This window comes from Capra hircus, chromosome 26 (genome assembly GCF_001704415.2).
Source record: "Capra hircus breed San Clemente chromosome 26, ASM170441v1, whole genome shotgun sequence".
NCBI lineage: Eukaryota > Metazoa > Chordata > Mammalia > Artiodactyla > Bovidae > Capra > Capra hircus.
In genome coordinates this window covers 11,116,664-11,140,773 of record NC_030833.1, presented here as the reverse complement: position 1 = coordinate 11,140,773, position 24,110 = coordinate 11,116,664, and the positions used below count along the sequence as shown (strand labels likewise).

Genomic DNA, 24,110 nt, shown 5'->3' with positions numbered 1-24,110 from the left:
GTTTTTTCTGTAATGCATGGCACAGCTTCTTGTGCTTAGGAGCACTAGACAGCACTTGAGCACTGTGCTGGGGACCGTTTTAAACAGTGAAGTCACAACTGGAAGCCCAGAAATGCAAAAACACAGTAGTAAGTAGGCCTCAGAAAAGACATTTGTTTACATTATGAGAACTGACACAAGAGCACCTTGTTCAGCCGCAGCTGGGATGCTCTGGTATGTTGAGTGACTCAGATTTTTCACTGCTCTGCATGTGTCCATTAATGGCTATAAAAGTACTGCAAATACTGATTCTACAAATAAAATTACAAATACGTTTTAGCAAGTAGGCAAATTCACAAATACAGATTCTGTAAATAACGAGGAGGGAGAGTATACATACCTTCACTCATGTATAAAGTAAACATACACATATATACACATTCAAACATATATACATGCATATGTGCAGACACACATTTTCATTTTAAAAAAACTCTTGCCTGAGGAAACGATGTGTCTCGTTAACACTGAAGTTCGGAACACTTTTTTGCCATCTTTTTCATGAATGCTGTTAGAATTGATTAGCGTGCTTCCCTACCTTAGCATTTTCTCTGAATGTGTTTACTTTTATGTGTACATACATGTGTGTGTCTGTGTACATAGGTATATGCCTATATATTCAAATATAGGTATATGTTTGAAGAGTCTGTGGTGTAAAGTTTGTTAACTAAACACATACTTGAATATCAGCTGCAGGCACTGTGTTAGGGTCTGGGAATAGAAATGTGAGCAAGGCCCCCATGATCCTGCCATATGGAGCAGGACTGGTGATAGGTCAAAACGAAGTAAATAAAATAATTACAGAGTATTATGTGGGAAATGATCCAAAGTAATCAAGTAGGAGCTGAAAAAGGGATGTTGTGGCCAGGGAAGACCTTGGCTCAGAGGAAGGACTCTGTTTCATTCCTTATTTTGTCAGTGCTCAGGAGTTAACCTGATTTGTGCTGGGATTCTCGTATTTTTTATTTTAAAAACTATTAATGTTATTATAAAAGTATGATGCATAAATTTAGTTTTTTTAGAGAAAAAACTGCTGCAATTTTTTTCCGATTTTATGAGAGGGATACCCAGATTTTTTGTTTGCTTTTGTGTTTTCCTTTTGCAAGATTTTGGTAGCTCAAAGTTGTCTCCTTTTAATTAGAAGAATAGAGTGCAAGAGAAGATTCTTCTTAACAATTTAGGATTTTATGTGTTATGTCAGAATTAGATTTTATGGTCTTTACTGTGATTAGATGATATACCAGTGATCATACCATTTTAAGAGATGGTATTCTGGAATTTTTACCTGAATTCTCCAGATTATTAAGGCTGTGTCTCATTTCTGATATTTTAAAGGCAAGAAAGTTGTGATGTTTTCAAAACTATTTTAGTTGCGACTTAAAAAAAATCATAAAAATGTCTGACTTTTGAGGAAGCTAATTTCCTATTTTTGTAATATAAATGTAGAATGTAGCTTGAGTTCTGGTCAGTGTTTTATGAAAATTATGTATGTTTACATCCATTGTAAATATTTACTTGATTTGGTTTCTTCTTGATACTAGGTTAAATGGGCCAGGGAAAATTATCATCATAACATTGGCTCGCCATATTCCTTGCGCTTAGCTTCTGCTGATGTCAATGGAAAGATCATCGTTTGGGATGTAGCTGCAGGAGTAGCGCAGTGTGAGATCCAAGAGCATGCCAAGCCTATTCAGGGTGAGGAAAGTCCACGCTCCACTGAGCGTCTGTGTAAATACACTTACTGTGTAGAGCAGTTGGTTTTTGTCCCTTTCATTTACTTTCATCACTTCTCAGTTAACTCTTGATTGTGTGTAGCCAGTTCTGTGGATCTGAATCTAGCTTTCTTTTCCCTATCAATATGCTCCTGGGCTTATTTCCTCAGATCTCAATTGATTTGTGCTTTGGTAAAATGCATTCATTTCAGTTGAGCATGATGAGAAAAATTAAGCTCCTTATAAAGGGTCTTGTAGATCTAAGCTACCAGTAAACTCCCCTGAACTGCTCCTTTGAATTAGCCCACAATGCTTACTTTCTGCTAATAGAGATAAAATGTTATTATCATTTTCATGTATCAGTAGATCATTTGTTTGCTTGCTTATGTTACTGACCTAATCAATACAGTATTCCTGGCTTTGACCGAGTGGCTCTCTTGACTGGGTGAATCTTTTAAGTGACTGTTAAAAAAATATTTATTGAGTACTTACTGTACCTATTGAACTAGATCTTTATCTTCTCTTTTGTTGTGAAAAAACATGCAATTCTGTAAAGTCCCATTAAGTAACTCCACAAAAACATTAGGAGAATCTAACATTGATCATGGCTAGGACAAGTCTTTGACATAAAGTTTTAACTAATGAATAGTGTAAATTGCCTTGTATTTTCTTTGAGGTAATATTTCAGAGTACTTGGAAATGTTGACCTCTAGATTCTAATGTTCAGGCAGCTCATTTTTATGTAAAGTTAGTTTTCCCTGTCAATCTTGACACATAAACTTGGATGCAACATTGAAGACAAGGGGGGAAGTTAAGATTTTAAGGATTATGAAAACACATACACAACTAGATATAAAGGATACATTAACCAAGTGTTTTAAAGTGGGTGATTTCTGAATTTTGTCTTTATTTATCTGGTCTTTGCAGATGTTCAGTGGTTATGGAATCAAGATGCTTCCCGGGATTTATTGCTTGCTATCCATCCGCCAAATTACATTGTGCTCTGGAATGCAGATACTGGCACCAAACTCTGGAAGAAGAGCTATGCTGATAACATTCTTTCTTTTTCTTTTGATCCTTTTGATCCCTCACATTTAACCTGTGAGTACTAGTTTCTTGTGGAAAATGGATTGAGGTATTTGTAATATATATGGTTAATGCTATATGCATAAGATACACATACACACACACCCATCATACATCTTAAAATGAGATGCACATCTAGTTCATATCTTTTCAGCTCCTAGGACAGTTACTAAATCATAACCCATATATTTTGCAAGTATTCTGATGATTAGAAATTTAAATCAGCAAGCTAGACCTTCAGTGTATGGAATTTGTGATCAGAATTAGATTAGTCAGAGAATGAGAGAGTTGCTGTGTTATTCTAAGTCAGACTTAATTAAATTTTTTTCTAGGAACATCAAAAGAATCTGAGTCAAGGGTTTCATTTAGTCTGTGGCCAAATTCATTTCTTCCTTTTCAAAATATTGTTCTAATTCATTCCAAGCCTTTTGAGTGCCATAAACAGATGCATGTCAGGAATAGACTAAGCCCAAGGGAGGTTTTTCTTGCAGAGACTGTTTTTGCCAATATACTTTAATGTTTTACTGAGCCACTGATCTAAAAATTAGATTCTAGCCAGATATTTTTGTGACCAAATTATTTAGAAAATATTTTTTATTCAGTTATCCAACAAATATTTCTTGAGCTTTTACTTACTATATGCCAGGAGTGTTCTGGGAGCCTGGAATATATCAGTAAACCAAAAGGATTCTTGCCTTCATAAAGTTTGCATTCTAGTGAGCAAGAATTAGGTGATAACCTATAAGCTTAATGAATTAGTACACTGCAATGTATTATGAATGGTATAAAAAATAAAACAAGATAAAGGGAGTGGGAGTGGGCTTGTTGTATTAGATAAAGTGGTCAAGGTAGGCTTCATTTTGATATTTGATAAACAACTTCAAAGAGATGAGGGAATCTACTATGGTAAAGAATGTTTTCCCTGGATTTGAATGACTCAGAATTCCAACTTGTATCCTCCAATATTTATTGAGGGGTATGTGAGTTGATGGAGGGACAGAAGGTCAGACAAGTAGAAATTAAAATGGGAAACACAGCTGTATAAATAACTGCAATAGGGTGTGTTTAGGCTTTGTATGTGTAAATGTGTATATGTGAACATATGTATGCACTCACTAGGTTGCTATGGAAGGCAGTGCTATGAAGGCATTATGTGCTTTGAGGAGAGCAGGCTTAGCTGACAGAGTCAGGGAGTGAGGACATCACAAAAGGAGGGGACAGACTTCGACCTTGAAGGATGCCTTCTATAATCTGAAATGGAGACACAGCTTCAGGTTAATTTACTGCATCTCTGTAATTTAGTTGATGAAAGCACGAAATTTCAAAGCATCAGTTGACCTAACATCTTTGACTTGCTCATCGAATGTGCTGGGGTTGTCATAATTCTTGAATGGTTTGTCCCCTGTCTTTAAAGCAGCCTCACTCATTGCCAAGAGCCAGGGTAGATAAGATTTTTATGATCAGATAGAAGTCGATGGCACCCACTCCAGTACTCTTGCCTGGAAAATCCCATGGATGGAGGAGCCTGGTGGGCTGCAGTCCATGGGGTTGTGAGGAGTCAGACACGACTGAGCACTTCACTTTCACTTTTATTTTTCACTTTCATGCATTGGAGAAGGAAATGGCAACCCACTCCAGTGTTTATGCCTGGAGAATCCCAGGGACGGGGGAGCCTGGTGGGCTGCCATCTATGGGATTGCACAGAGTCGGACACGACTGAAGCGACTTAGCAGCAGCAGCAGCAGATGTTAGTCGGCCCCAGTTGTGAGGGGGATTATTTTTTCAGTCATAAAAAAGCATAAAATATTTCTGTTTCCTGTACACTTAGTAAGCCACTGTTGGCACTTTTACTCTAGATATTAAGTGAAAACACTCTTCGTACATCCCAAGCTTCAGTTTGACACTCGAGAAGAAAAAGGAAGTAAATTTAGACAGAGCAACTCATGATAATGATAAAAAATTAGTATCAACAAGTTAAATATTTGAATTTGCCAAGTGTGATATGAAGAACCTCGTATATGGGTTTTTTTCCCTCTTCTGTGAATTTTATATTCTGAAAGTCTTTGGATTTTGAAATTATGAGATATAATGAGGAAAGGTTTCTAATGAAAGTCTGTACACTGAATTTATTTGGAAGAACAAACATTTGTTCTTTCTGCCAGTAACCTTCTGATATCTTTTTAATATAAAACATTAATTTTGAGTGCTGAGCTTGGAGGCCTCTGATGAATTGTAATGGACCACCTGTTTCCGTTTAACTTGGAGAACATTCCCGTTATGTTATGTCTGCATAACACTGCCAGTTCCTTATTATTAAAATTATCATTACCTCGCTCTCAAAAATGTATTGGAATAAAACTCTATGCTAAACTTGATTAAACTTTAATCAGAGTTTCACTTCTCTCAGTACAGTACTCACCAGCGAGGGCATTGTATTCATCTCAGATTTCTCTCCATCCAAGCCTCCCTCAGGCCCTGGGAAAAAAGTTTACATATCCAGTCCACACTCCAGCCCAGCTCACAACAAGCTGGCTGCAGCCACAGGGGCCAAGAAGGCTCTTAATAAAGTGAAAATCTTAATCACTCAAGAGAAACCTAGGTAAGTTGCAAGTATAAAACTAGCAGCAACATTCGTGTAATTCAGTGTTCATCTGTTCATTGAAAATATCATTTTTGGAGATGTATTAAGATTGATTTTCTTCTTCATGTTACCCTTTCTTGTTTCTAATTTTGAATTTGTAAAAAGGAAAAATATTTTTTGTTTCCTCCTCTAAGAAGAGATTTAGCACTTAGCATGGTTCCTTTGTTGCCAGTAATGCAGTAAACAACCCCCACTAATTTTCAGTGAACATCTTTGACTCCTGAAAGTGAGAGAGAACGATTCTAAGGTGGGGGCCACTGAACACATTAAAAACTGGGGGGCAAAAGCTGGATTATGATTTTAAATACATTTTCCTGACTTAAATGCTGTGTAATGTCATTAGCCAGTAAAATATAAATGTTTTTATTCTGCATGTAAAGATGGTTTCCCATAGTGGTTAAGGGCCAAGATTCTAGGGGAACTGTAGCTCTGTGACTTGGAGTATATTTTAATCTTTCTCAGATTTCACTCTTCCAACAGCCAAGATAGTGTGTTAAAGCGTTTCATAGGGCTGTTATAAAGATTAATAGATTCAGAAACTTAAGTCCTTATCATAGTATCTGATACTTAATAAGCATTCTTTTGGTAAATGCTATATTTTTGTTTATTTCAGAAATTTCAACTGAATAAAATTTTACTTTGAAGGACTAATTTTATGCATTAAAAATAGATTTCTATTTTTTTCCCAGTGCTGTGGTTCTTATATTTTTATTGCTTTGGTAGTTTTTTGGAATTCATTTTAAAAATGCTTTTATTTTTAATATACTAAGATTATTCTATCTAGACTTTGTGGGTAATTACCTGACAAATGTGGTAAAATACAAATTGCTCTATAAATTCTGAATTGATATGTAAATATCAGTTTTATATATTAAACCATAGGCTGGTTAAATTTATCCCTAATTTATCCCCCACCCTATGCTGAAACGATTGAAGATTACTCCTTAAGTACTTGAGAACTTATTTCTTTTTCAGTAACTCTGTATCATAAATAATTATTTTTAAGCTGCATAGTTTTATAACTTAGACCTACATACTGTATTTTCTCTCATGAATCATATGTTCATCTGTGTGAGGAAATTGAGTCTTACATTGTTTTAAATTTGTTACTTAAGCTTGCCCAACTGGGAAGTGCAGAGCCAGAATTTTAATGCAGTCCACATCCCTCTCCATGGTCCTCTGATCTAACTTTACTTTAAATTTCAAAACCTTAATAAAATTGTTATGTAAAAAGAAGATGGTACATAATTATATGCCCATTCCTATTGAAATAAATATGTAAATTTATTATAAATACAAAGTTGTGATTAAGTATATACAACAATCACGAATTACTGAAATGATTTTTGAGACTCTTCAACAGTCTTTACAATCCTCATATTGTTTCATCTCTTTTATTTACACAGAAGAAAATTCTGTGGTAAGTGAATAAAATACCCAACTTCGTTCCAAAAAATCTTTAAGACAGCTGAAGAGTGAAGGAAGGCAGAGTAGAGGGAGTGACTTGCTCAAGGCCAAACAGATAGTCCATTGACTCCTGATCCAGTTCTCTAGCCCTAATTACTCTAAATGCTTTTGTTTTAATCCCAAGGCTGCTTTTTAGCAGTCCATCTAGTACTTCTGATTACAAAATAAGAATGACAGTACTACCTTATGAGTGCTGTATAGTATTGTCACTTACCATCTCATATCGTAGACTTACTAGTTTACTTTAAACTTTCAATGATTTAGAAACATCTCTCCAGCCTATCTAGTGTTATTGTCATAATTTGGATTTTGGCACAAAGGAGAGATCTAATATTTAGATGCTAGCTCATGTTGGTTATTTCAGGAGACAGTTGTACATTCTCGTTGATGGTTATTATATGAAAAGTACAAAATTCAATCCTTTTTTAGCTTTTTCTGATATGAATAAAATCTGATTCATCTTTAAAAATTGAAGTGTAGTTGATTTACAATGCTGTGTTAGTTCCTGATATACAGCAAAGTGATTCACTTATACATATTATATTATATGGAGCCTCCCTAGTGACTCAGACAGTAAAGAATCTGCCTGCAATGCAAGAGACGTGGGTTCTATCCCTGGATTAGGAAGATCCCCTGAGACGGGAATGGCAACCCACTCTAGTATTCTTGCCTGGAGAACCCCAGGAACTGTAGCCTGCCAGGCTCCTCTGTTCATGGGATTGCAAAGAGTGAGACATGACTGAGTGAGTGACGCAGCGCGTGCGTGCACACCTGCACACACACTCAGCAAAGTGATTCAGTTATACATATTACTATTCTTTTTCATATTCTTTTCCATTGTGGTTTATTATAGGATATTGAATCTAGTTCCTTGAGCCATATAGTAGGACCTTGTTTATTTTATATACAGTAGTTTGTATCTGCTAATCCCAAACTCTTAATTTATCCCTCCCTCACGGCCACCCCACCTTTGGTAACCATAAGTTTGTTTTTGTGTCTGTGGGTCTATATCTGTTTTGTACATATGTTCATATGTGAGTCTGACTCATTTCTTGATGCCTGAAGTAAATGTTTACTTTTTCCAGTGCAGAATTCATAACTCTCAATGATTGCCTTCAGTTGGCATACCTGCCTTCCAAAAGGAATCACATGTTGCTGCTCTATCCTCGTGAGATTTTAATCCTTGATCTTGAGGTGAATCAGACAGTGGGTGTGATTGCAATAGAGCGAACAGGAGTTCCTTTTCTGCAGGTATCTACAGCTTACAAATTACATCACCAAAAGTTGATTATGAATTATATAGAGAAAATAATCTATACTTTTGCATTAGTTTCACTTCTTTTCTTTTTATTTAAAGATTGACAATGTTATTTTACATTCCTTATTTTTCTGGACTTCTGATTGGTTTGATTTAACCCTAGAAATTCTACTGACAGATCTGGAGATAGATACTGAACTATTTAAGTTACACGAATAAAGACAAATTTTTTAGGATTGATGAATTAGGGGATTATATGTGTGCTTTTGTGTTTTTGTTTTTTTGCCCGTATTCTGTAAATATGAGTTTATGAGTCTCACTGTATATATAATTTTAAAATCTATGGTTTTAAAAAATAAATACATCATCTATTTAAAGGTAATTCCCTGCTTTCAACGTGATGGTTTATTTTGCCTACATGAAAATGGTTGTATAACCTTACGTGTTCGAAGATCTTACAGTAGTATTTTCACCACTTCAAATGAGGAACCAGGTAAGTTTATATCTCACAATAATGTTCACTTATTTTTTTTCAGAATTATTTTTTAAAGCTTTATGTGGCAAATACTAGCCAAAGCATGGAGTTAATGATAATCCCAGTTATAGTATGAGACATAAGAAAGCACAAACCCAAGATAATCTCTGGGTATTATAACAGTGCACCTCCTGTATGCAGCAAAAATAGTAGTATTTTGTAATCCCTTTTTGACTGTATCCATGAGCCAAGCACATGTTATCTTTTGTGACTATTTCTTTTACACGAGTCCAACCTTGTATATACCTTTATTATTACACCCCTTTGACTTTTCTTCTGCTTTAGCAAGGAATGTCTTAAACCTGTGTCACTTCCATGGTAAGGTGACAGAGGGTAATAAGTCTTCAGGGCATTCGGCTGTCTTTTCCAATCTTATCCTGGAGAATAAAACTGATGTCTTTATGGAATGATGTGCTGTGTAAAGGTGAAAGTGACTTTCACATCTTTTGTAAAATACAATCATTTTCAGGCTTACTCTTCAGTTTGGTCGCTCAGTCATGTTCGACTCTTTGCAGCCCCATGGACTGCAGCATGCTAGGCTTCCCTGTCCATCACCAACTCCCGGAGCTTGCTCAAACTCACGTCCATAGAGTCGGTGATGCCATCCAGCCATCTCATCCTCTGTTCTCCCCTTCTCCTCCCACTTTCAATCATCCCCAGCATCAGGGTCTTTTCTAGTGAGTCAGTTCTTTGCATCAGGTGGCCAGAGTATTGGAGCTTTGGTGTCAGCATCAGTCCTTCCAATGAATATTCAGTACTGATTTCCCTTATCATTGACTGATTTGATCTCCCTTCTGTCCAAGGGACTCTCAAGAGTCTTCTCCAACACTATAGTTCAAAAACATCAATTCTTCAGTGCTAAGCCTTCTTTATGGTCCAACTCTCACATCCATAACGTGACTACTGGAAAAACCATAGCTTTGACTAGATGGACCTTTTCAGTAAAGTAATGTCTCTGCTTTTTAATACGCTGTCTAGGTTGGTCATAACTTTCCTTCCAAGGAGTAAGCTTCTTTTAATTTCATGGCTGCAGTCACCATCTGCAGTGATTGTGGAGCCCAAGAAAATAAAGTCTGACACTGTTTCCATTGTTTCCCCATCTATTTCCCATGAAGCGATGGGACTGGGTGCCATGATCTTCATTTTTTAGATGTTGAGTTTTAAGCCATCTTTTTCACTCTCTTCTTTCACTTTCATCAAGAGGCTCTTTAATTCCTCTTCACTTTCTGCCATAAGGATGGTGTCATTTGCATATCTGAGGTTATTGATTCTTCTCCCGCCAGTCTTGATTCCAGCTTATGCTTCATCCAGCCCAACATTTCACATGATGTACTCTGCATATAAGTTAAATAAGCAGGGTGACAATGTACAGCCTTGATGTACTCCTTTCCCAATTTGGGACCAGTTTCTTGTTTCATGTCTGGTTCTAACTGTTGCTTCTTGGCCTGCATACAGATTTCTCAGGAGACACGTATGGTGGTCTGGTATTCCCATCTCTAAGAATTTTCCACAGTTTGTTGTGATCCACACAGTCAAAGGCTTTCACATAGTCAATGAAGCAGAAGTAGATGTTTTTCTGGAATTCTCTTGCTTTTTCTATGATTCAGTGGATGTCGGCAATTTGATCTCTGGTTCCTCTGCCTTTTCTAAATCCAGCTTAAATATCTGGAAGTTCTCAGTTCATGTACTATTGAAGCCTGGCCTGGGAATTTTGAGCATTACTTTGCTAGTGTGTGAGATGAGTACAATTGTGTGGTAGTTTGAACATTCTTTGATGTTGCCTTTCTTTGGGATTGGAATGAAAACTGATCTTTTCCAGTCCTGTGGCCACTGCTTTTTCCAAATTTGCTGGCATATTAAGTGCAGCACTTTCACAGCATCATCTTTTAGAATTTGAAATAGCTCAGCTGGAATTCTGTCACCTCCACTAGATTTGTTCATAGTGATCCTTCTAAGGCCCACTCGACTTTGCATTCTAGGATGTCTGGCTCTAGGTGAGTGATCACACCATTGTGATGTAGAGCACAGGAAATTATGATAGGCTACAGGTGGGCTGTTCATTATTTAATCATATATCTGTTGGTCTTTTTTTGAAAGATTTTCTTCATTTAAAAAATATTAAATAATCTATTTTGATAATTGCTGTTTTGGACACTAAACTTGGTGTGGACAGTCACTAAGTTAATTGTCTTATATCCTGAAGAAATTAGTAATTGTAAACACAGGGAAGCCATTTTTGACAAACTTTGCTTTAGTTGAAGGGATGATGTTCTTTTTGATTGTGGTATTATTTACATTGAAACAAGTAGCAGTGACATGAATATGGTTGCTTTCTAATATTTAAAGAAAACAATACTCTTGTTAAGATCCAGATCCTGTCCAGGAGCTTACCTATGACCTACGAAGCCAGTGTGATGCAATCAGGGTGACAAAAACTGTCCGTCCCTTCAGTATGGTGTGTTGTCCGGTTAATGAGAATGCAGCTGCCCTCATAGTGAGCGATGGGAGGGTCATGATATGGGAACTGAAGTCGGCTGTTTGTAATCGGAATTCACGGAGCAGGTAAATGAACCAATAGGATCTCTTTTTTGTTTTGCTTTGCTTCCTCCCTGCCTTTTTAAGATTGCCAGAATCATATAAAAATAGCAAGGCCTTTTTCTGTAAAAAATATTTAGACATTAGATTATAAGTGGATTATGTAAACCTGCTAGAGATATTTCACTTGTGGTTTAGATTAATGATTAGTGTAACAAATGGATAGAATACTATGATAGAAAGTTAGTAGTCTGAGTTACTAACATATGATGCAGACTGTAAACATGTAAGAACTGTCTAATTATTATATCTTTGCAGCAGTTCTGGCCTGTCACCTCTGTATTCACCAGTGTCTTTCTGTGGAATTCCTGGAGGAATCCTACAGAATAAACTCCCAGACCTTTCCTTAGATAACATGATTGGTAAGCCACTTTTTTTTCCCCTTCTGACTTCCATGTTAGGTATACTTTTTGAAGGACAAAATTAATAGTCAGTAATTGTTGTTACTATTAAATCAAAGTTAGTACTTCAGAAAACTAAAATGTAACTTTGTTCTTTTCTGAATAAACCAGAGGGGTATAAAATAAAATTTATGTGGTCCCTAATAGTTATCTGCCGATTGTCATCGTGATTTTACTTGTCTGTTTCTTCCCGTAGGTTATACGCACCACAAGGGTGGGACAGAGCTTAACTCAGCCTTGCATCCCCAGCACTCAGCACAGGGTGTTGCCCATTCTAGGTGTACAATAAATAGTTATTGAAGAAATAATTAACTGAGCAATACTAGAAAAAAGTCATCTTCTTGACTTACATTTTCTTATATTTATGTTGGGAATTCTTACTTTCACCAAATATTTATTTGCAAATAAAATATTATTTCAAACTTATCTAGTTATTATAGAGCCAGATTATAGTCAAGGAAGAATGAGGGTTGGTGATTTCAAATATTATACAACTAGGAATTATAAATATGCCAAACGGAGTTGACATGTAATTCACTTAAAATTGTGGCCAGTGGTTTATAAAGGATTTTCTTTACCATTATTTGTTATTCCATAATGTAATTAAACATGGACATTATTTACTAGGTTTCTTTTTGTTTGTTTAAATGCTATGAAGATAAATGATATACTAGAAAGAAGAGCGTTAGCTTATTGATCTTAATCAGAGATGACATTTATTGGGGGCTTAGTACTATATTAAATGCTGTGCCAAATTCTCTACTTAATACCTCGACAAGCCTGCGGACTAGGTACTATTATTATTATTTCCATTTTATATATGTGGGAACTAAGACCAGGAGAGATTAAAAAACTTGCCCCAAAGTACACAGCCAGTCAGTGGAAATGTGCTCATAATCATCCCAGTCTGGAGTCTGCTTCTTGGCCGTGGCCTCTAGTCCTGGCTGCTTCACTGTGACCAAAGCAAGGTTTGACCTCTCCATACCCTGGTATTCTCATAATTCCTGCCAGTTTTGGACTCTTTGTGCTCACTAATGCTAACTTACATACTTAAAATTTTTTCTTTTCACCTTTCAAACATAAATCCCTATGAAGAAGTTCAGACACATAATTGTTTTGCAAAATTTATTTTCAGTAACATAATTTTCTGAGTTAATTGACCCTGTCTTCACTTAACATAAACTATTAAAGTGAAAAGAATTATGAACTCACATGCACAGAACTAATCAGTAATATGAAGCCCATAGGAGTTTGAAATTTTATGCTGTTTAGGTATCTAAGTGATATAAATTACATTTTTGGGGGGACAGAATGGTACAGATTATATAGCAGTTCTTGACAATGTTGTTGATTTGAAAGTATTAAATAATTAAATCTTTGTTACTTGAAAACATTTTAATTAAAACTTTAAACTTTTAATTTGAAATTCACTATGTACTTAGTGATAATTGAAAGCAATTCAGTTAAGTACAGAGGTCTGATTTATATTCATTGAATAAAGGCTGTTGCTTATTAAGGCCTAATCTGCCCTACTTTGTGAATCACTTCACATAGAAAATGCTGGATGAGAAATATGCAGTTTCCTGGAATCAGCTCTAAGCTGCCAAAAGTTGGTAAACATGGCACCTACTTGTTGCCATTGCTTTAGACCCCATCTTTGTTACTAAAAATGAGTATCAGTTGTATGGCTTATCCTAAGGGATCATTTATTCAGATTGATCCTTTTTTTGTGTATATCTTACTGATTTTATAATAGCATTTTACTAAAACAACTTGACGGGTTTAAGAGGTTTATTTAGAATCCCATCACCCACTCTAAATAATTATTTACATTTTTCCTTTTCACAATATGTGTATATGTGTGTGTACATATATATATATGTATATGTATATGTACACACATATGCACTAATATGTGCTTGTGCTCAGTCTTGTCCAACTCTTTGTCACCCTGTGGACTGTAGCCAGCCAGGCTCTTCTGCCCATGGAATTTTCCAGGCAAGAATAGTGGAGTGGGATCCCATTTGCTACTCCAGGGAATCTTTCTGACCCAGGGGATTGAACCTGCATCTCTTGTGTCTTCTGCATGGACAGGTGGATTGTTTACCAGTAGCACCACCTGTGATAAACACACATGCACATACACTCACACATATTCTTGTATGATAACTTTATCCCAGTCTTTTGGTGGTGCTAGTGGTAAAGAGCCTGTCTGCCAGTGCAGGAGACATAAGGGACACAGGTTCGATCCCTGGGTAGGAAGATTCCCTGGAGAAGGACATGGCAACCCACTGTAGTGTTCTTGCCTGGAGAATGCCATGGACAGAGGAGCCTGGTGGGCTGTAGTCCATAGCGTCAGAGAGAGTTGGACAGGACTGAAGCAACTTAACACATACAAAGGAAGAAATATTTTAAACCCTTATCAGTGAGTTAAAGTTTCAATTTTGCTGCACTCTTTGTTGTCACATTTTGTTGTCATTCAGTTGCAAAGTCGTGTCTGACTGTGACCCCATGGACTGCAAAAAGCCAGGCTTTCCTGTCCTTCACTATCTCCCTGAGTTTACTCAAACTCATGTCCATTGAGTTGGTGATTCCACCTAGGCTTCTCATCCTCTGTCATCCCCTTCTCCTCCTGCCCTCAATCTTTCCCAGCATCAGGGTCTTTTCCAGTGAGTCAACTCGTCGCATCGGGTCACCAAATTATTGGAGCTTCAGCTTCAGCATCAGTCTTTGCAGTGAATATTCAGAGTTGATTTCCTTTAGGTTTGACTGGTTTGAGCTCTTTGAACCTATTTGTGATTACCAATTTTATGTGCACTTTAAAGAGCATCAAATCAAAACATAACCCTTAAGGAAGGCAGTGAGACGGGAATATGCTATAATCTGTCATGTACAGAAACTTCTCTAACCCTAGTCCTTCTCGATTTGCCTTTGATGCCCTGAAGCCAGCAACTTTGGCTAAAACAGTGTTTCTTAGAAGACCAAGGCCCCTTCATTATGGATAGCAATACTCTGGAGTAATTTAACCTTTGAGATATTAGATGATGCAAATTAAGTCCCGTAGCTAAATAAGACCCAGTGTATAGCTGCGCCCTCAGAGTGCTATGTGACATCTGAAGAGTACTTCCACTGTGAAGTTCCTTTAGATTTTAAGATTAGCATATGTTGCAGTTAATGTATTTTTTTGTTGTTTGTTTTATCACAAACCAGGGCAGAGTGCAATTGCTGGGGAAGAACATCCCAAAGGCTCCGTTCTGCAGGAAGTGCAGCTCAAGTTCCTGCTAACAGGTCTGCTCTCAGGACTGCCCTCCCCACAGTTCGCTATCCGGATGTGCCCCCCATTGACCACAAAAAACATCAAGATGTATCAGCCATTGCTTGCTGTTGGTGAGTTCTTGTTTTAACTCTTAATGTCTATTTTACATTTTTAAGACATTAAAGTTTCCTGATTATTAGAAAAGCCTGTATTCTCCTTTAGAATGCTTTAAATGGAGGAAGAAGCTCCATGAAATTGTGTAAATACTCATCTTGAAATGCTTTTTTCCCCTCTCCTGTTAATCTTTTTAAATCACAACAGTAACTCATTCACTGGTGGCAGATGACAGAGATTCTGACACCATGGATGTGTTTCTGAAAGGTCAGGAGGGTAGTTCCTGTGTGATGCTGAAACCAGACTGCTTGTCTTTTCTTGGACCGTCTCAAGCTCTCCTGTACGTGTCATTTTGTTTTGAGTTTTTGTTAACTAATAATGTGGTCAGAGTTAATATTTAGTAACAGCAAGAATCTATATTTGCTAAGAATTGTATGTTAAATCTGGTTTTATTTTGTTCAAAGTGGCTCTTGTCTTTGTAAACTAAAAATTTGCCTTCTGGGTTGAAATTGCAATTTTTATGTTTTAGATTTTTTAACATCTGGGTTTCAGCTTACTGTCACAGTAATTTCATGGTAATATGATTAACCTGGTTTCTTTTACAGAGAAAACCCAATTTTAATTTGCTTTTAAGTATATAAGGTTAAAAATTCATTTCTCTAAAATTTTGAAAAATAGAATATTTGTTTGAAATTGTCATTACTTTTCTTAAGATGCTATTGGTTTGACTTCTGTTTTTTCCCAGTTCTCTAAACAAGTGATTTGTGATTCTTTTGTTTTTTTTTTCCTAAAATGAAAATCTGATCACATGTATCTTGCAGCCCTTGTGTCTTAGCTCAGTGGCTGGCTTGTGAGACCTAATGGCTCATTTGAGTATTACTGTTTGGTGGTACTGTTATTTCCCCATTTTTTTCCATTATCATCTTTTGAAAGTGATTTGAATTTAAGATTCGGTGATCTGTGCTTATAGGTATCCAGATTTATATAAATACAGATAGATGTTTAATTTTTGCTCTAGAAACTATTGATTCATATTAAACCTCTTATTGAAATTTCAGTTGGAATTTGTCAATGTATATAGAATGTATGTCTCTGAATGTCAGTATACCTTATTTGTCAATTAGGATTTTATTAATTTCTTGGTGAAAATTATGTCTTGAGATAGTTAGGTAATAAGAGTTGATCAGAATCTGAGATTTCTATTGTAGAATAAGCTATATTATAGTGGTATATAGTGAATAGCAAGTCATTTATTGAATTTAGTATAATAGCAAAGTAAAAGCGAAAAATATATGTGCCTGAAGTCTTCCAGAGTCATTAGGAAACACAAACAGAGCTCAGCTGGATTTACTTCTCCTTCTAGGGCCTGTAAATCATAGTTTTGACATCAAAATGTACAGAATATAGAAATCATATAATTATTTTGAACATTTGCTAATTGAAAAGTTTGAGTAATTTAGATATTTTCTCAGGACTAGAACTAGAAGATATTGTGGCATAGGTAATAAATATAAAGTTATAATACCATATTTCTCTTGAATAGTTTTGCAAGAAGTTTCTGAAGCTTTATTCAGCAAGTTAGCCAAGATTGGAATTTGCCTAGCATTTTTTAAAATGCTGGGTTGGGAAGATCCCCTGGAGAAGGGAAAGGCGACCCACTCCAGTATTCTGGCCTGGAGAATTCCATGGACTATGTAGTCCATGGGGTCGCAAAGAGTCAGACACAACTGAGTGACTTTCTCTTTCACTTTCACATTATCTACAATCTGTTGCTTTGTATGAATCCATTAATTCTTTCAGTCATATGTAATGAGAGAGCGATTGTACAACCACTAACATTGTTCACTTTTCTTGCTTCACTTATAAAAACATATTAAGGGCTGAAACTTTAATTTCTGAAGAAAATATTACTTTCTCAAGTGGCCATGTCCCTTCTAGTTAAATTTTAGACTGATTACGTGAGACTGTGAAAAGCTTTAGGTATAATAATCACTACAAATCATAATACAGTGATTACAGTAATAATAATAATCACATCCTTACATGGTGGTGAGTGTTGTACTAAGTGTTTTACACATACGTTTCTCACTTAATCCCCAATGAATAAATAAATAGATTTGCAGTGCAGGCAAGAAAACTGCAAGAGTGTAGGGCAGAGCCAGGGCTTAAACTTTGGCTTCTTTAACTGTAAAATCCACAGTTAGCCACTGTACTTTATCATCTCTTTATGATGTATTTAATGTTAAAGACAGAGCAAAAAATCTTTGTAAAGAAAATTAGAAAAATCTGGTTAATGAGTTCTGCACGGTTGTGTTTTTGAGGACCAGTTATAATAATAAACATTCAAAAAGTTTAAGAAAGTGCATCATCAAATTTTGTGTGTATTGAATTAGATTTTGCTGTTTCTGGGTTTAGGTAAGATTACAGAGTCCATGGAACTTCCCTAGTAGCTCAGCTGGTAAAGAATCTGCCTGCAATGCAGGAGGCCCTGGTTCGATTCCTGGGTTCAGAAGATACCCTGGAGAAGAGATAGGCTACTTATTTCAGTATTCTTGGGCTTCCCTGGTGGCTCAGATGGTAAAGAATCTGCCTACAATGTGGGAGGCCTGGGTTTGATCCGTAGGATGAGAAGACTGTCTGGAGGAGGGCATGGCAACTCACTCCAGTATTCTTGCCTGGAAAATCCTATGGACAGGAGAGCCTAGAGAGCTCCAGTCCATGGAGTCGCAAAGAGGTGGACACGACTGAGTGACTGATTACAACACAGCACAGAGTCCGTGAGATTAGACCCATTTTTGAAAAGAGGGAAGACAGAGAAATATACTCTTCCTTCACACCTACCTTAGGTTCCTTTTATAAAAGATAGATGTTTTAAAATGATTGAAATCTTGAGAGAAGACTTTTGTTAGATATGAAACTTCCACTAGATTAAATCTCCTCTATCATGTCATTTTGATAGGTACAAGCAATGGTTCCATCCTGGTGTACCATCTCACCAGTGGGCTGCTGCACAAGGAGTTAAGCATCCATTCATGTGAAGTCAAGTGAGTCTGTCATTGGGATATTGAGCTCATAAACATATGTAATATCAAAAAAGTTCTTATGGACTTTTCTACATGGAATACTCTGCAGTGATTATTTGACTGAAAGCTTTGAATAATAGATATTCTTGTCCAACTAATGGCTATGTTCATCAAGGATGAGTACTAATTGTTTAGTCATAGAGGACCTTAATTCAGTGAAGAATTTTTCCTTACTTTATTTCTACATCTTATTTATTTCTCCTAAGTTCTAGGCTATTTTCTTACTGGATATAATTCTCTTCCCTTGTTCCAGTTTATATAGTTTTTTTCCATTTCTGTAAAGATCTTATAGTAGGACTTCTGATGAAAAATTTGAGTAAAGTCACTTTAATTTTTAATTAATCTCATTTATTCTTTCATTTGATATATGATCTGTTTCATGAGCTCTTTGAATGCAGAAGTATCTGAGGGAAAGCTAACAGGACAGAAGGAAGCCTCTTGCTTTATGTTTTAAAGTATTATATATCACTCCAATAAAAATAAAAAAGTACATACCTACCTGCTCCATAGCATTATTTTTCTGATCACATGACTATATTATTTTCTTTGCCCTGGTAATGATGGATTATAAAGTTACACATGTAAAATATAAATTTATTAATTTTTGGTTATTTATGGATGATTCTGGAACAGATTTATCAGGCTATTTTCTTACTTCTGTGCATTATATAAATTATAGGCCTCATGTATATATTAAAATTCTTAGTGAACCCTTAGTGTATACATTATTCTGAATAAATGCATTTTCTAAATGGGAAGGGTCAGTGCTTGAAGTATCACAACTTCTGATTGTGATGGAAGTTTGAGTTCAGTTCAGTTCAGTCGCTCAGTCGTGTCTGACACTTTGCGACCCCATGAATCGCAGCACGCCAGGCCTCCCTGTCCATCACCAACTCCCAGAGTTCACCCAAACTCATATTCATCGAGTCGGTGATGCCATCCAGCCATCTCATCCTCTGTCGTCCCCTTCTCCTCCTGCTCCCAATCCCTCCCAGCATCAGAGGCTTTTCCAGTGAGTCAACTCTTCACGTGAGGTGGCCAAAGTACTGAAGTTTCAGTCTCAATGACAGTCCTTCCAGTGAACACCCAGGACTGGTCTCCTTTAGGATGAACTGGTTGGATCTCCTTGCAGTCCAAGGGACTCTCAAGACTCTTCCCCAGGACCACAGTTCAAAAGCATCAATTCTTTGGTGCTCAGCTTTCTCCACAGTCCAACTCTCACATCCATACATGACCACTAGAAAAACCATAGCCTTGACTAGATGGACCTTTGCTGGCAAAGTAATATCTCTCCTTTTATATGCTATCTAGTTTGGTCATAACTTTCCTTCCGAGGAGTAAACATCTTTTAATTTCATGGCTGCAGTCACCATCTGCAGTGATTTTGGAGCCCCCCAAAATTAAGTCTGACACTGTTTCCTGTATTTCCCCATCTATTTCCCATGAAGTGATGGGACCAGATGCCATGATCTTCGTTTTCTGAATGTTGAGCTTTAAGCCAACTTTTTCACTCTCCTCTTTCACTTTCATCAAGAGGCTTTTTAGTTCCTCTTCACTTTCTGAGAGTTAATGTTGATTTAATCTTTCAAATGCATGATCTTTCGGTACAGCCTAAGTGACTGTTTATTGCCACTTTATGCTATTCCCCCCGCCCCCCAGTATCTCCCTAAATACACCTACATGGGGGATAATGTCTTCAGAAGCATCAGGTATCTGTTGGGATCCTTTCAGACTGTTGGTCATCTTCTCTCCTTTCAGTAGTCTCTGCTGCCACTGATTCCTTTTCTCTCCCTTTCTTTCCCACGTGTATTGACATTTCCTCTCACTCTTGGATTTTGTGTGCATCGTTCCCTTTTATGGCAAACAGCAATGAGTCAAAACTCATCATTTAATCAATACTTGTTCTGAGGATTATGTTAAATGTTAATACTTTGCTTTCATTGTTTTATTGATTGCTCACTACAGCTCTATGCAGTAGGCTCTATTATTATTCCCAATTTACAGAAGAAGAAACAGTATTATAGAGTCATCTGTGAAAAAGATATATGCAATTCAGTCTAGGCCTTTTAGGCTTCAGAACTGAGCTCGTAGCATCCTTGTGCTGGGTCTTCAGATAAAAAAATTCACGTAGATTAGTTGGAAACAGTTTGGCAGTAAGATAAAAATGTTGACTGAGCCAAGATTAATACCAAGAATTTGGTACATGCTTCTGGGAAATCAAGCACATTTTCATCTTTTTCTGAACACTGAAATCTTATTTATTTACATTGAGGTGCAGTAAGATATATTAGTTTCAGATGTACAGTGTAATAATACTTATATGTGTGGTGAAATGATCACCACAATATGAAGTCTTTAATAAAGACATAATAGCTAGTTAATCAGTGAGCTGTTTGCTATAAGTAAGATGGTTATTCTGGATTGCTCAGGTTGTAGATGTCACTAAGAACATGATTTACACATTATGGTAGTATTTGTTATTGACACAAAAACTATTTATAAAGTGTTGCTTGGGGTACCAAATAACTCTCGAGGGTATGCTACTCAGTCAGGCTAGTGTTGTGAATGATCTCGTAAGTATGCTCATTTTTTAAATATAAATTTTCCTCTTAATTGCTATTTTAAAGATAATTCACATTTTACATTCAGAGATGGTGCTCAAGAGGATGCTAAAATACTGCTGTCTTTGTGTTTCAATTAATGCAATTATAGTATTATAATTAAAAACCATTATGAAAATTTCACAGATGTGTTATAAAAATTGCTCAACTTACTAGCAGTAAACCCAATACATTCTAGATACTCATATGCAAATTAAAGGCCAACTTTTAAAAGGCGGTTTTTCTACCCTGTACTAAATGTGTTTTTTAAAACCACCTAATCTTAAGTACTTCAGTCTTACGCATACACATGGCCTGGGACTACCTAACTATAGATAGTTTATATCTGTGTGTTTGTCAAAACCATGATGCTTTAACCAGTTACACTTTATAAATATGAAATCTATATTGAATCTCTTCTCTATGCCTGTAAACAGACAAAATCTTGGAGGCTTATAATCCAGTGGAAGATACCTAGAAGTAAACAATGTGGAGTGGTACATATAGGTTTTCTTAGATTATTAGAGTTTTTATATTATTAGTTGGTATCTTTGTCCTGTAGACTAAAATTACAATAATATAGCCCAATACTATGTTCATTGTCAAAAACTGTTAAAATGTATATGGGTATCAGAACACTGATGGACTCAGTATTGCTTTGAGTACATTGAGTTATTTGTGGAAAGTAAAATGATCTCCATTTTGTTCATCTGTAAATTTGCAGACTTTAGTTTCATATCATTATAGAACTTCAAAGCTTTTCAGAAAGTGTGTGCTCCCCTCAGACTACCTGGTGTTGGGAGGTAGCCAGTGTAGCATCCCCAGTGCAGGTAGAACTTGGGACTCTGTAAGAGCCAGAGCCTGAACATCTGTTGGTAGATTTTAAGGCTATAGTTGTTCAATAGTGAGGAATGCTACAAAACCAACTTAGATTATCTGAGTCAGAACATGAGCTACAGTTCTTACAAGTTGTTTTTAATAGAGCTCAGTGTATGATTAAACCTAGATGGACAGTGATTTTCTAATCCTGGGAGCAGTGTTGTGCTCAGCAGTTTAACAAGAGTTTTCATTCTTTTCTTTTGAGAAATAATCTCCTCCTTATCTCATACACTTTGAAGTCCAACGCGATTTTTTTTTTTTTTAGTCGATCAGTAGGAGTCAGATATACAAGCTGCTGCTGGAATCTGTTCACAAGCAATATACTTGTGGTGCTCAATTATAAATAAGCAGCCGCCCATGTTCTGTTATCTCCTCAGCACTGGGGCAGCCTGTAAACAGTGGGGAAAGCCCTTCTCTGGGTATGAACGGCACTTAGAAACATAAGGAGGCGTGGTAGGCTTTTTTGGACATCATTCTTTTAATCTGACAGAATTCGCTGAGTAGCTGTCATGTGCTTGGATTGCCAGGGCAGGCACCTCCCTCCTGAGAGAGCGCAGTCTAGGGCAGTGCTTCTCCATCAGTTGCACTGCTTCCTCAGCTTTTCAGGCTCTCGGGCAAAATCCTATTTGCCCTTTGAGTCTCAGCTTTAATGTTTCTCCAGGAAGCCCTGTGTGGCCCGTGAGACCAGATTTCTGTGTGACTCGTGCAAGCTCCCGTTAAACTTGGCAGTGCTCCCTTTTGTGATAGATAACTCCAGATGCACTTGTATAATCTCTCTTTCCTGCTAGATCGCAGGGCTCTTGAAGGACAGCAGTTAAGTCTGCCTCATTTGCAGCTGTATTCCCTAGCCTGGCAAGTTGGTCACATGTCCTGGGTACTTAATAGCACTGGCAACAGCATTTATGGGGTACTTAACAGATGTATCCTTAACATAATAATTGAAAAGTGAGAGGACTGAAATTTTTCCTATCTAGAGATAGCGGCATCACTATACCGGAGTATCAGATTTCCATCAACAAGACTTGAAAAGTATATCTTAAGGTTTCTGTGGGTAAACAGATCTGATTGTACCTACCAGACTTATGTAGAGAGCAGAAGTCCAAAATGCTGCTTCTCTCATTGTGCTCACTCTAAATAGAAAAATTAATGAGTACTCCATGTTAGGGGAAAGAAAGAGAAACAAGAGACAAAGGGACTGTTCCAGTGAATAATTAGCCAACTTAGATTGTAGGCACTATGGCTGTGGCTTGAGTGTAGTTCATGGAGAGGCTTAATGAAAAAAAAAAACACGGCTTGAGTTAGAGATCTCGAAATAAAGAGTAATTGATGGTGATGATGAGTCCGTACAGCGCGGACTCTGTGTCGGCCTTCTTAATGCACCCAGTGTTGGCACCCCTGCACAGCAGAGGAGGGAGCTGAGGTGTAGAGGAGCAGAGAGCCAGTAAGTGCTGGAGCTGGGACTTGAACTCGGTAGTGGTCGAGGAGAGGAGGAGAAGGGGCCACTCCAGGCATGAAAATCCCGATGAGTACTCAGTTTTCAGCACTCTAATTTGATTGTTTCAATATAAGTTTACATCTAAAGAGGTATAAATTGATAACAACAGGAATTCCCAGCTCTTGCAAATGTCATTTTCAGTTCTCTTGGGATTATCTTTGCTCCTCTGAGAAAAGACAAGTAGACAGATAAGATACACAGGGATCAGTGAGAAAAAGTTACTCTTATTGAACTAACAGACAGGTTCAGATGACTGGGAGGTACCTGTGTTGCTGGGTAGCTTTGAAGATCACAGAGCAGCGTGGATGTGACGCAGGAGCCATCACACCTCTTCTTGGGCAGGTGAGAGGCTGCCAGAGCAGTCATGCTCACTCGAGCAGTAGCCTCCAAATTAGAGTAGACATGGAAAAATTAGATCAGTCAGCAGGCATTTCCCATAAAGGACAGAAGCAAATATTTTAAGCTTTGTAGGCCATAAAGTTTCTGGCCCAGTTCCTCAGCCCTGCCGTTGTACTGTGAAAGCAGCCATTGATATTATATTGTCTTATAAGTGCTGATGAGCAATTGCATATAGAACAGAGGTTTAGACTTGTCTCCCAGCCAGCTCTGTTACCTTGTGTAGTAGAGACTCTTTGTGACCCCATGAACTGTAGCCCACCAGGCCCCTCTGTCCATGGAATTTCCCAGGTAAGAGTATTAGAATGAGTTGTCATTTCCTTCTCCGGGGGGTCTTCCCAAGGCAGGGATCAAACCTGCGTCTCCTGTATTAGCAGGCGGGTTCTTTACTGCTGAGCCACCAGGGAAACCCCATTACCTTGTAAGTAGTGTAGAGTAATAATAGTGTTTCTCCCTTCTTTTTGTGACTACTGTGATGAATTCACATGTCCTGAGTCCCCTCATTTTCCATTGATGGTTAAGCCAGTTATGTCAGTGAAAAAAAACATGGACT

At 37.2% G+C, this 24,110-nt stretch overlaps 1 protein-coding gene across 3 annotated transcripts in view; it reads left to right on the top strand.

The window, feature by feature from the left end:
* The window catches only part of WDR11 (WD repeat domain 11), a 54,883-nt gene that overhangs the window by 5,273 nt on the left and 25,500 nt on the right, over positions 1-24,110 (top strand). The window contains exons 3-11 of one of the 3 annotated variants that reach the window (XM_005698549.3): positions 1,581-1,734; positions 2,679-2,852; positions 5,250-5,436; positions 8,031-8,196; positions 8,582-8,696; positions 11,105-11,300; positions 11,595-11,695; positions 14,945-15,121; positions 18,064-18,148. In XM_005698549.3, coding sequence (XP_005698606.2) covers positions 1,581-1,734; positions 2,679-2,852; positions 5,250-5,436; positions 8,031-8,196; positions 8,582-8,696; positions 11,105-11,300; positions 11,595-11,695; positions 14,945-15,121; positions 18,064-18,148 — 1,355 coding nt within the window. Of the gene's footprint in view, positions 1-1,580; positions 1,735-2,678; positions 2,853-5,249; positions 5,437-8,030; positions 8,197-8,581; positions 8,697-11,104; positions 11,301-11,591; positions 11,696-14,944; positions 15,122-18,063; positions 18,149-24,110 lie in introns of all 3 variants that reach the window. The other 2 variants (XM_005698548.3, XM_005698550.3) reach the window with 2 other exon arrangements.